The sequence below is a fragment of the Macrobrachium rosenbergii genome, chromosome 44 (assembly GCF_040412425.1).
Source record: "Macrobrachium rosenbergii isolate ZJJX-2024 chromosome 44, ASM4041242v1, whole genome shotgun sequence".
Classification (NCBI taxonomy): Eukaryota; Metazoa; Arthropoda; class Malacostraca; order Decapoda; family Palaemonidae; genus Macrobrachium; species Macrobrachium rosenbergii.
Genome location: NC_089784.1, coordinates 34,030,570 through 34,042,597, shown reverse-complemented (window position 1 = coordinate 34,042,597; position 12,028 = coordinate 34,030,570). Strand labels below are relative to the sequence as shown.

General features: G+C 36.5%; 1 protein-coding gene across 5 annotated transcripts in view; it reads left to right on the top strand.

The window, feature by feature from the left end:
• The window catches only part of LOC136829503 (uncharacterized), a 100,791-nt gene that overhangs the window by 15,603 nt on the left and 73,160 nt on the right, over positions 1-12,028 (top strand). For 4 of the 5 annotated variants that reach the window (XM_067088287.1, XM_067088290.1, XM_067088286.1 and 1 more), the window contains exons 3-5: positions 3,687-3,799; positions 6,660-6,880; positions 7,146-7,292. In XM_067088287.1, the coding sequence (XP_066944388.1) occupies positions 3,687-3,799; positions 6,660-6,880; positions 7,146-7,292 (481 nt within the window). The remainder of the gene's footprint in view (positions 1-3,686; positions 3,800-6,659; positions 6,881-7,145; positions 7,293-12,028) is intronic. The other variant, XM_067088291.1, reaches the window with a different exon arrangement.

Genomic DNA, 12,028 nt, shown 5'->3' with positions numbered 1-12,028 from the left:
TACTATTAATTTCAGTTTCGGCGGTGAATGACCTCATAGGTCCCAGCACTTTGCCTTTGGCCTGAAATCCAAATTCTATTCTGTGTCTGGGCACATTCGCAACAGGGTACAATTTGTATTTTTCATGCCAAAACATATTTTCCCAAACTAACAGCAATTGTATGGTACTCCATATTTTCCGTAAGGTAGATGAGTGCGCAATAAAATTTCACCAAAATATTGGTCGACTATTCAACCTGAACCTTGCAGTGAAAAGGTATCATGTTTTGATTCCATTCTTATTGGTGAAAAATCTTGACAAAGGCTTTGTTGTGTTATTTAGATTAATTGTGATACACACACACACACACACACACACACATATATATATATATATATATATATATATATATATATATATATATATATATATATATATATATATATATATATGTAAATTTGTGACTCACATCAGAATCAACCCAAGTCTTTCAATTGAAAGACGAGACCGCTGCCGACCAAGCCACACAAGTCATAAAAGAGGTTGGAACCTGAGTACCACTGTACCTAATGGCTTTCAATTGAAAGACTTGGGTTCGATCCTGATGTGAGTCAGAAATTTATTTCTGTTCCACACGTGAATGTGTTGATTATTTATGTGTATATATATATATATATATATATATATATATATATATATATATATATATATATATATATATATAAATAGTTTTTGATTGCAGATCACATTGCAATAACCTTCATTGCACGATGTAGCTTTGGATCATAAAAGTAGAGAAAATCCGGTGGGCTTTTAAAGTGATTAATTGATTTCAGACTTGAAGTATCCAGTTTTATGGGTCAAAATATAAAACTTATAAAAAATACTATAATACCTAAATTCTGGTAAGACCAACCCATTCCCCCGCCCCCACCCGATCTTTCCACGAAACGACAGAGAGAACTTGATGTGAAAACAGAGAGAGAGAGAGAGAGAGAGAGAGAGAGAGAGAGAGAGAGAGAGAGAGAGAGAGAGGGAAAGGCACACTTGTTTTTTCACCTGATTTGCATAATTCATGAGATCTTCGTGCTGAGAAGTCTCTTGTTGTTCCTCTCTTTTGCTTTGTTCCTAGTAAGAGTGATCATCAGTGTCTCATCCAGGTAAAGGAAGAACTCTTTACCTGCGAGGTGGGAATTAACAAGTAAAAAATGCGCCCAAGTTTCTTCGACGCAATCGAATTTTCTATACAGCCGCTACAGCGTATAATCAAGGCCATCGAAAATAGATCTATCTTTCGGTGGTCTCGGTGTAATGCTGTATGAGCCGTCGCCCATGAAACTTTAACCACGGCCCAGTGGTGGCATATCCTTTATCGTTGCCAGAAGCACGATTATGGTTAACTTAAACCTTAAATCAAATAAAAACTGCTGAGGTTAGAGTGCTATAATTTGGTATGTTTGATGATTGAAAGGTGGATGGTCATCATACCAATTTGGAGCCCTTTAGCCTCAGTAATTTTTAAGATTTGAGGGCGGACAGAAAAAGTGCGGACAGAATAAAGTGCGGACGGACAGACAAAGCAGGCACAATAGTTTTCTTTTATAGAAAACTAAAAAGCAGTATACAGCTTTGGGCTCACCTCTGATTCTTCTCCCTGGGTCGACGAATTTAGCAAGCATGAAAAAAACCTTTTTTTTTGTTAACGTTTTCACTCCTAAAATTTTAGGAAGATTTGCCCCAAAAATTTGGGACTGAGGTCTGTAAAATATATATATATATATATATATATATATATATATATATATATATTTTTTATTTGTTTTAATATATATATATATATATATAATTTTTTTTTTTTTTTTTAATGATGCTCTTGTAATTGAGGAAGATTGCCCCTAAAAGCGTTTAGGACCAATGGGCCATTTAGTCCCTGAGCAGTGGTTCTCAACCTTTTTTGTTGACCATGCACCCGTTCACCATATGTCCGAATGTCATCCCCACCCTTTTCCAAAATTATCTGCCCAGCGTGACCTCTCAGTAGTGCTGACCGGTGCACACTGCGGTTTTTATGTGGTCCTAGAGCCAGTTTGGGCCTGCAAATCCGTGGTCACAATTCTTCCCCTGAAACTCTGAAATTCCCCCGGGGGGCGTGGGGTTCCCCCCTGGTTGAGAACCACTACTGTAGAGGGGCAGAATAACCTCAAGACAGTGGAAGATTTTGCAATTTTTCAGCGTACTGACTTCTCAGAGTTATTATATTAAAAATGACATTACTTGGTAGTAATGAATTTATTATTTTACCTGTATGTTTGAGAAACAAAATACTTGTATATTTGAGAAATAAATAACTAAAAAATTAAACAGGAAATTTCTGTAGGACAAATCTTTACGGCGTTCCTTTTTCCCTTGGTTCCTTTTCCTTTTACCTCCTCCTTTCATATTCTGTTTATTCCATCTGACTTTCCACCGTCTCCTAACAATTGATTCATAGTGCAGCTGCGAGGTTTCCCCTCCTGTTACACCTTTCAAACCTTTTACTGTCAATTTCCGTTTCAGCCATGAATGACCTCATAGGTCCCAGTGTTTCGCCTTTAGCCAAAATTCTATATTCATTTCAATCCAGTTCAAACTTTTAACTACCAAAGTGTAAAACATTCTAATTTTATTTTCTGCTTGCAAAGTCGATACATGTTTTTATGACTAAGATATCTGAATGGAATTTTGACATAACCAAAACATTCGGTAAATATGAGGAGCCATTTTAAACATCTTTAGCTCCTGTATATGCTTATATGTCACCTAGCTGAATATATATATTATATATATACAGTATGTATATATGTGTGTGTGCGTGCGTGTGTGTGATGTATATATATTGATATATACATATATATATGTATATATACACGCATACATACACATACATATTCAGCTAAGTGACATATAAGCATAATATACATACATATATGTACCCGTTGCACCTTGTTGATCTTAGCAGCGAGTTACGTACTTGTTAGATAGACAACCCTGATTATCGCTGGCAAGGTTAAAAAGGTGCATGTGCTGTGAAAAATTAATCTAAAATAGCTAAGGCTTCATTTGAGATCCTTTTGAGCAAATGAACAGCACGGATTCATTAGCTTTCCTGTCTCATCGCCATTGTGCGTTTCTCTTCATTTTTAGTTTTCTGTAAAAGAAAACTATTGTGCCGGCTTTGTCTGTCCGTCCGCACTTTATTCTGTGCGCAGTTTTTTCTCTCCGCAGTTTTTTCTCTCCGCAGTTTTTCTGCCCCAACTTTTTTCTGTCCGCAATTTTTTCTGTCCGCACTTTTTCTGCTTGCCGTCAGGTCTTAAAAACTACTGAGGCTAGAGGGCTGCAAATTGATATGTTCATCATCCACCCTCCAATCATCAAACATACCAAATTGCAGGCCTCTATCCTCAGTAGTTTTTATTTTATTTAAGGTTAAAGTTGGCCATAATCATGCTTCTGGCAACGATATAGACAGGCCACCACCGGGGCGTGGTTAAAGTTTCATGGGCAACGGTTCACAGTATTGTACCGAGACCACCGAAAGATAGATCTATTTTCGGTGGCCTTGATTATACTCTGTAGCGGCTGTACAGAAAAATTTTTTACTTGTTCTGTATTTCTCTCAATTGCCTTCACCCAAAGCGTTAAGAATCTTTTTAACGTTGCATTTCAGACTCTCCAGGATCCAGGCACTCCCACAAAAGTTCCACCAACCGCCCACATCGACCGAGGAACCGTGGAACTCTCGTCTTGGGGAACTCTAGTTATTCCTCGAAGTCACATCAGGTGAGAGGGATCAGAGGGAATTAGAAGGAATTTTATCTCTTAGGGTGTGGTAGTGCCGTTAGTGCACCTCTGTCGGTGCACTGTTGGCATTACTTAAAGTTCTTTGCAGAGTCCTTAGGCCCCGAGCTGGAAGCCCCCCTTCATTCCTTTCACTGTACCTCCGTTCATATTCTTATTCTTTCATGTTACCTTCCTCCACCCTCTCCTAACGATTATTGCACAGTGCAACTACAAAAGGTTTCCCTCCTGTTACGCCTTTCAAACCTTTTTATTCTCAATTTCCGTTTCAGCGCTGAATGACTTCATAGGTCCCAGTGCTAGGCCTTTGTCTTAAATTGTGTGTTCAATTCAATTCAATTCAGGTATAAGTCGTCATAATTAAATATCTTGAAATGTTTTTGAAGTTACACGCTATGGATACTACAGGAAAAACCCGGTGTTTCAGGAAAACGTAAAACTAAGGCAACAAACTCGTAAAAAAACGTTTACAGGAAAAAAAGCCATTTCCTACAGGAAAAACCTCCTACAGAGAAAATCATTTCCTACAAAAAACAGTACCTACAGAAAAAAAAAAAAACATTTCCTACATAAATTACGGTCATCTTGATTTGGCTACAAGTAGGGAGAGTCTTTTCCATTGAATATATATATATATATATATATATATATATATATATATATATATATATATATATATATATATATGAATATGAATATCTTTCCTTGCTTCCCTTTCCCCAACGTGGTCAAGTGGGTAGCGTTCCAATTATACGATGGGGGAGAGAGTACGTCTGATTCCCTCGGGCGTTGCTTGGGAAATTTAGAAATTATTTTATTTTCGTGAACGATATATTAAGAATATTGTAATGGGAACTTGTTGGATTGGCTGGGTAATTGGTAACAAATCTTCCTGGGAAGACTAATGGCTGCAATAAGACGTTAAAAAACATAGACAGGAAATGAGGAAGACACAGGAAATGGTTATAATATTTTAGAAGATTCTAAGCGTGAAGCTCTATGAAAAATGGACACTATTACTACAGTGTTTTTCTTCCTTAAGCATACTACGTAAGAAAAGGGGATTCCCCCTTTCCTTATCAACGAATATTTTCCTGGAAAGTTAGCGGCACGGCGCCAGCACCTTTTTCAGGTGTCATGGAAATTTACCGCTCCGTAGGGTGCGGGGTTGTGGGGGTGGGGGGCGGGGTTATTGCCGCCAGCGCGCCCCAAGTGATGCATTGTAGGCGTTACTTGAAGTTCACTGCAGTGTCCGTTCAGCCCCTAGCTGCAGCCCCTTTCATTCCTTTTACTATGACTCCGATCATATTATCATCCTTCCTTCTTGTTATCCATCCACTTCTAACAATTGTTTCATAGTGGAAATGCAAAAGGTTTTCCTCCTTTTTCACTTTTCAATCCTTTTTTCTCTCATTTTCTGTTGCAACGCAGAATGAACTCATCATAGGCCCCAACACTTCATCTTTGGCCTGATTTTTACATCCCAATTTCAATTTATGCATGCATACATACATACATACATACATACGTGTATGCATACATACATTATACATGCATACATACATACATTCTTTTCTCCACTCATACAACGGGCACACACCCCACTTGACCGTGATAATCCCATAGCGACCTATGAGAATTCAGCGCTGCTCTCGACCGCAACACTGGCCCCCTATATATACCTCCACTCACGCCCCTGTTATTATTATTATTATTATTATTATTATTATTATTATTATTATTATTATTTCGGAAGAAGACCCACTCTCCAGCAAGGTGCATTGAACAGTATGACCATCTGGATACTTTTAAGTTTGTATTTTAGTTTCTCGAGCTCTCGAATGATTTTCTTTGTAGCAACAGGTAATCTATTCAGAAACTGTCCAAAGCTCATTTATTCTTTGACGTTTCGGTAGCTCTTTCTAGGTGAATGAAGCCAGTGGTACATATATATATATATATATATATATATATATATATATATATATATATATATATATATATATATATATATATATATATATATATATATATATATATATATATATACATCCCCGTCTTCATTCGCCTTTTAGAGTTTGGCAGAAAGCTCTACTCGAAACATCAAGGATTAAATCCCCGTAGGAGGGTAGCGCCGTCATTGCACCTCACGTGGAGCACTGTAGGCATTACGTAAGGGTCTCTGCAGCGTGCCTTCGGCCCCTAGCCGCAACCTCTTTCGTGCCTTTTACTGTACCTCCGCTCATATTCTCTTTCTGCCGTCTTACTTCCTACCGTCTCTAACAATTGTTTCAATGTGCAGCTGCGAGGTTTTCTTCCTGTTACGCCGTTCAGACCTTTTACTGTCAGTTTCCGTTTCAGCCTTGAATTACCTCATAGGTCTCAGCGCTTGGCCTTTGGCCTAAATTCTATATTCCATTCTTCTCTGAGAAACTACAATACAGGCTAAACAGCATCCCAGACTGCATCCTTTTCACTCTCAATTTCCCTTTCAGCGCTGAATGACCTCATCTTAGGTCCCAGCACTTTGCCTTTGGCCTAAATTTTATATTCCATCACTATCGTTAATTTATTCATATTTTCTATTGAACTCTTTGTTTCCTTGATTTTTTTTATTGATAAGTTTCTTCTTCCTTCGTTCATCTTTTCTTTGCTGAGATGCTTTGACCTCTTAATAAAAACGAATTTTAATTCTCTTTTTGTAAAGCAAACGAGAATGATAACTTTTTTGTTCTGCATTTAGAAAGCAAGCTCAATGTCTTTTTTCTGCATTTAGAAAGTGAACTCGGTGTCTTTGTTGTGCATTTAGCAAGCAAGCTCAGTGTCTTTTCTCCCGCGGCAGGAATCAGCTAACGAAAAAAGGAAAAAATTTGAGTCGTACACCGAGTCACAGATTGGGATACCTGTCCTGCAGAAGGCACCGAAGGAGCTAAGTCAAAAGACAGTATCCCCAGTGGACAAAGAAATGAAGGATAATGACGGTTTCCCGAAAAAACGCAACTTTCCCATCAAGCGGAAGAACTTGTTACGCACTAAAGTGGTCAAAAAGAAGAAAAGTCGAAGGTAGGGCTTTATAAAAATTTCCTGAAGTATTTAATGTTTTTTATTTTTACTTTGTACGTTCTAAGTTGGTTAAAACAAAAAAATGTCTAGAGTAAGCTTTGTACAAGTGTTTTAAAGCGTATACTATATAAATAAATAAATTATATATATATATATATATTACATCCATGTGTGTTTGCGTGTGTATGTATTACATGTATATGCACTGTTTCCCATCCAGTAATTTGAAAGACCACACCTAACCTAAAATAAACCTTACTTTCAGTAACAAAAATGCTACAGAAAAGCTGAACATTGGGGCACACGGGCGCCGTAGTTCAGAGCCTCACCCTGGGTTCTTCAGAGACCACACGCCAGACTGCGCTCTTCACACGAACAGGACATTTTGCTTTGTGGATGAGACTTACCCAAGGTAAATATAATTATATTTTTTTCCAGGCATCTCTCCCAAGCATCTGTAGTGATGTTTTCTAGCCTTTTTTTTTATTTAGTTTCCTTTTTTTTTTTTTTAACTTTATAGTAACTGGGACTACCCTTGCTAAGATGTCTTAATTATCTGAGAAAAATGTTAAAATTGTCAAGATTGGTGGCAGTTCACCTGCCTCAGATATCTTTAATGGACTGAATTATCTGGAAAACATTTCATTTACTCATGGATTCTGTCAATTACCAAATTACAAGCAGCTGCCTTCCCTCCGTGAATGTTTTAAATTTGTATTTTATATTTATTTATCTCTTAAAACGGGACAGTTCTTGATAGACTGGTTTCATTCGTTGGCGGAGAGACGGTAAATGCAGTTTTTGCACCTAGGAACACAAGCCTACATTTGGGTTTGATGTTCATAGAAAATACATATGATACGGTTGCAAGCAAGGAGGTTAAGAAATAATTATAATATATTAATAAAAAGCATTTAAGAATTTCCCATGATATGCATTAAGTAACACACATACAGGTTAGGGCGTAGTGGTCCTTCATATGTCAGTTTCCCGTTAGTGTTGGGCGGTACCAGCGGACCTCTTTGATCTGGTAATGTTCATTGGAATGCAGAAGTTAAAAGAATTAAGATCGAACTTTCATTCTTTCCTTCCTTTTTTTTTTTTTTTTTTTTTAAATCTTCATCTGAAAATCCTTATGGACAGACTATGAACCCTCTTAGGATTTTAGTCAACAGACTGGGAAATCAAGATAGTTCCAAAGGGGAATCGGCCTGCAAAGAGAGACACAAGTTATAGGAAAAGGTGATAAATATATAAATATGAGGGAATAGAAGATAAAACAGACACCTGTAATCAGGAGACGTCAGCAGATAGCAGGAATGAATTTGCGCCTGGCATAAATATTCAGAAAACTGAGGATTCCACAACTGCGCTACGTAAAACTTTCTTATTTTAGTCGTATATTAGAGATAAGAACAGTAATGAGAATAAAGAATGATAGAATTAGTGGCATACTAAAGTGAGAGAAATAAAGTTATATGGTCGTGTTATAAGATAATGTCGTGGCATAGTCTACTTCGTTAGAGTATGCCCTAAAATAGTAGCATTGTCCGTTTTCTTTAATGCAATTCCTTTTTAAAGAAAACTTTGTTTCATAAAACATTGTTCATTCTTTTTTTCTTTTTTTAGTACATTGTTCATTCTCGTAGTATTTCCTTTATATAATTTCGTCATTGAGACAATTATCTTTGTGGAATTGTAAGGGTTAGTCAGTGACGTGATTATATTTGTTCTATCTAATATTTCAGTTATACTGAGTCAGCATTAACTAGGTAACAAAGACTCATTTTTATTCTCCTTTAACATTCTGAATAATAATAATAATAATAATAATTTAAAATAATGGAAGTTATTAGTACATGCTTGCAAATTGGAATTGAGGTCCTTTTTGAGGTGATTATGATCCAGACATAGAAACACATGCGCTTATTATACTGTACACGGACTCGTGTATACGTGTGTGTATAATATATATATATATATATATATATATATATATATATATATATATATATATATATATATATATATATATATATATATATATTCCTACATCATTCAACCACTTTGCGTGAGTCAACCTCACCAATAAATAATTCTTTGAAAACTACCACTGTTCACATTTATGAAAACACCCACCCCAGTCATTAAGACGCACTTACCTTATGCCTGTTTAAGTTAAATTACTGCAGTTACTGTACGCATTCATACTTTTGTTAATAATCTGCAGTTAAGGGATTCTGTTAATTTGCTCTTGCACTTTTCAATCTTCTTCTAAATACTGTTTAACCAACCTCTCACCTATACCCCGCCCCACACACACACACACACACACACACACACACACACACACACACACACACACACACACACACACACACACACCCCAGTGTATGTTATTGCCCTCTTTTTATTTCCGGGATGTAAGTGTGCGGTGAGATTTCATATTTTGATTTTTTTCTTCTGATTTTCAAGACCGGTTTGAGTTGCTCCAATATCCTTTTAGTCAGGTGAGAGTTGACGCAACACCTTCACACACACACACACACACACACACACACACACACACACACACACACACACACACACACACACACACACACATCTATATGTATAATATTTACACATACATTTATAAATATATATATATATATATATATATATATATATATTTCTATATGAATGTATGTATGTATATATATATATATATATATATATATATATATATATATATATATATATATATACTATAAATATATATATATATATATATATATATATATATATACACACATATACATATACATATACATATATATATATATATATATATATATATATATATATATATATATATATATATATTTATGTATATGCTCCAAGTGTACTTACGAATTAATTTTCTCCACCATCCATAGTGACTTTCATTTCCACTTATTTCTGGCTTCCATTCATTGTTTTTATTATTGTGCTTTGAGAAAAAAATGAAGTTTCAAAGAGTACCACTGGAAAAGGGTAACAAAAACTGCTCCGTGGCTCTCTCTCTCTCTCTCTCTCTCTCTCTCTCTCTCTCTCTCTCTCTCTCTCTCTCTCTCTCTCTCTCTCTCTCTCCCACACATAACATCTAGTAATTGATGCCAAATAATATACAATCAAGCCATATCTCTCTCTCTTTTTTTCTTTTTTGCATGAAGTCCATTTCCCCTTATTTCTAGCATCATTTCCAAATCTGTTGAGAGAAATCCGGATGACCGGCGGGAAAACTTACTTGCGAAGTTACTTATCAATTTTTGAGAGAAGAATTCCCTCGTCACTGTATTCTCTTTTACGAGTTGATGACGTTTAACAATGAAATTTTTTTTTATGTGGATGGTAAATTTGTAACGTAATTTCTACATTTATGTTTAGTTGACATTTTCCAAGATTTCAAAAGTTATTTTTTTTTTTTAAAGAAAACTATTGCGCCGGCTTTGTCTGTCCGTCCGCAGTTTTTTCTGTCCGCCCATAGATCTTAAAAACTACTGAGGCTAGGGGCCTGCATATTGGTACGTTGATCATCCATCCTCAAATTTATTTCTGGTGATAGAAATTCATTTCTCGTCATAATGTGGTTCGGATTCCACAATAAGCTGTAGGTCCCGTTGCTAGGTAACCAGTTGGTTCTTAGCCACGTAAAAATAAGTCTAATTCTTCGGGCCAGCCCTAGGAGAGCTGTTAACCAGCTCAGTGGTCTGGTTAAACTAAGATATACTTTAACTTTAGACTTAGTAGTTCTTTATTTTATTTAAGGTTTTTTAGCCATAATCATGCTTCTGGCAACGCAACAACACAGGCCACCACGGCCGGCTGAAAGTTTCGTGGGGCGCGACTCATACAGCATTATATCAAGACCACCTAAAGAGAGATCTATTTTCGGTGGCCTTGATTATGCGCTGTACAGAAAACTTGTTTTTTCCTTGTAGTCAGTTTGATTTCACCAATGATCAGCAAGAAGCCACGAGTTTGTTGAGCTGTTTTCTTATTCTGAATAGACTGGAAGATATAAATGTTGGTACCCTAATACTGTTCTCCTTTCATTGCAATGCATTTTTATCTATTTGTTAATTTATTAATATGTTTTTTACTTTTTTAATAAGTGAGTGGGATCTCTTCTTTCTGTATTTCCCTTTACCTCCTCTTACTTCTTCCTAATGAGCACCTTAATATTCTTTGGAAACTTGAATTTCAAGTCAATGGGCCCTTTGGTGGGCTTGTTCCATATGAATAGGGCTCATCTTCTGAATAATAATAATAATAATAATAATAATAATAATAATAATAATAATAATAATAATAATAATAGTCAGAAAGCCATTAACACGCTGCCTGGTTTCAAGTTCAGTTCAGTTTTTAATGTTATTTTTTCATGACATTCTTGGTCTAATGTTAATAACTTTTATAACATCTTTTTCTGATTTGGTTTAATCTCTCCTATTTCCCTTTGGGTTGGGGGCGGGGGCCGGGTTTCTGTCAGTGTACCTATTGAGGTGCACTGTAGGCATCACATAAGGTTCTCTGCAGCGTCCCTTCGACTCCTAGCTGCAACCCCTTTCATTCCTGTTACTGTACCTCCGTTCAAATTTTCTTTCTTCCGTATTACTTTCCAGCCTCTCCTAACAATATGTCGACATCATTTTCAGAGCCGAATGGCCTCATAGGTCCCAGCGCTTAACCTTTGGCCTGAATTTTATATACCAATTCCATCCTTGTTGACATTCCTTCACGTTTAGAATTCTTGTCCAGGAACTTTCTCGCGTCTTTTCCTCCGCAAATTAAAAAAAAAAAAAAGAAACTCCCGTTTTTGTGCTGAAACCGCCTGAAATGAATTTCCCTGGTTTTCAGAATTCATCCCGTCACGGGACAGGAGAACCTTGACAGTTTTGTGGACTGCGGAATCGCCAAGTCATACTCCCGTTTATTTTAGTTCAGTCACCCGAACCTTTTATTGTCGGCTAATTACTTTTCAGTGGGTTAGACCAAGTTTCAAAATCGTTCGGTCGGCGGCCTGAGGGTTCTTTGCGGGCAAAAACTGTATGTGAACAGTGATTACGTAAAGGGGAAACTACTACATCCGGGATAAGAAGATTCGGTGCTACTTTGGCGTGTTAT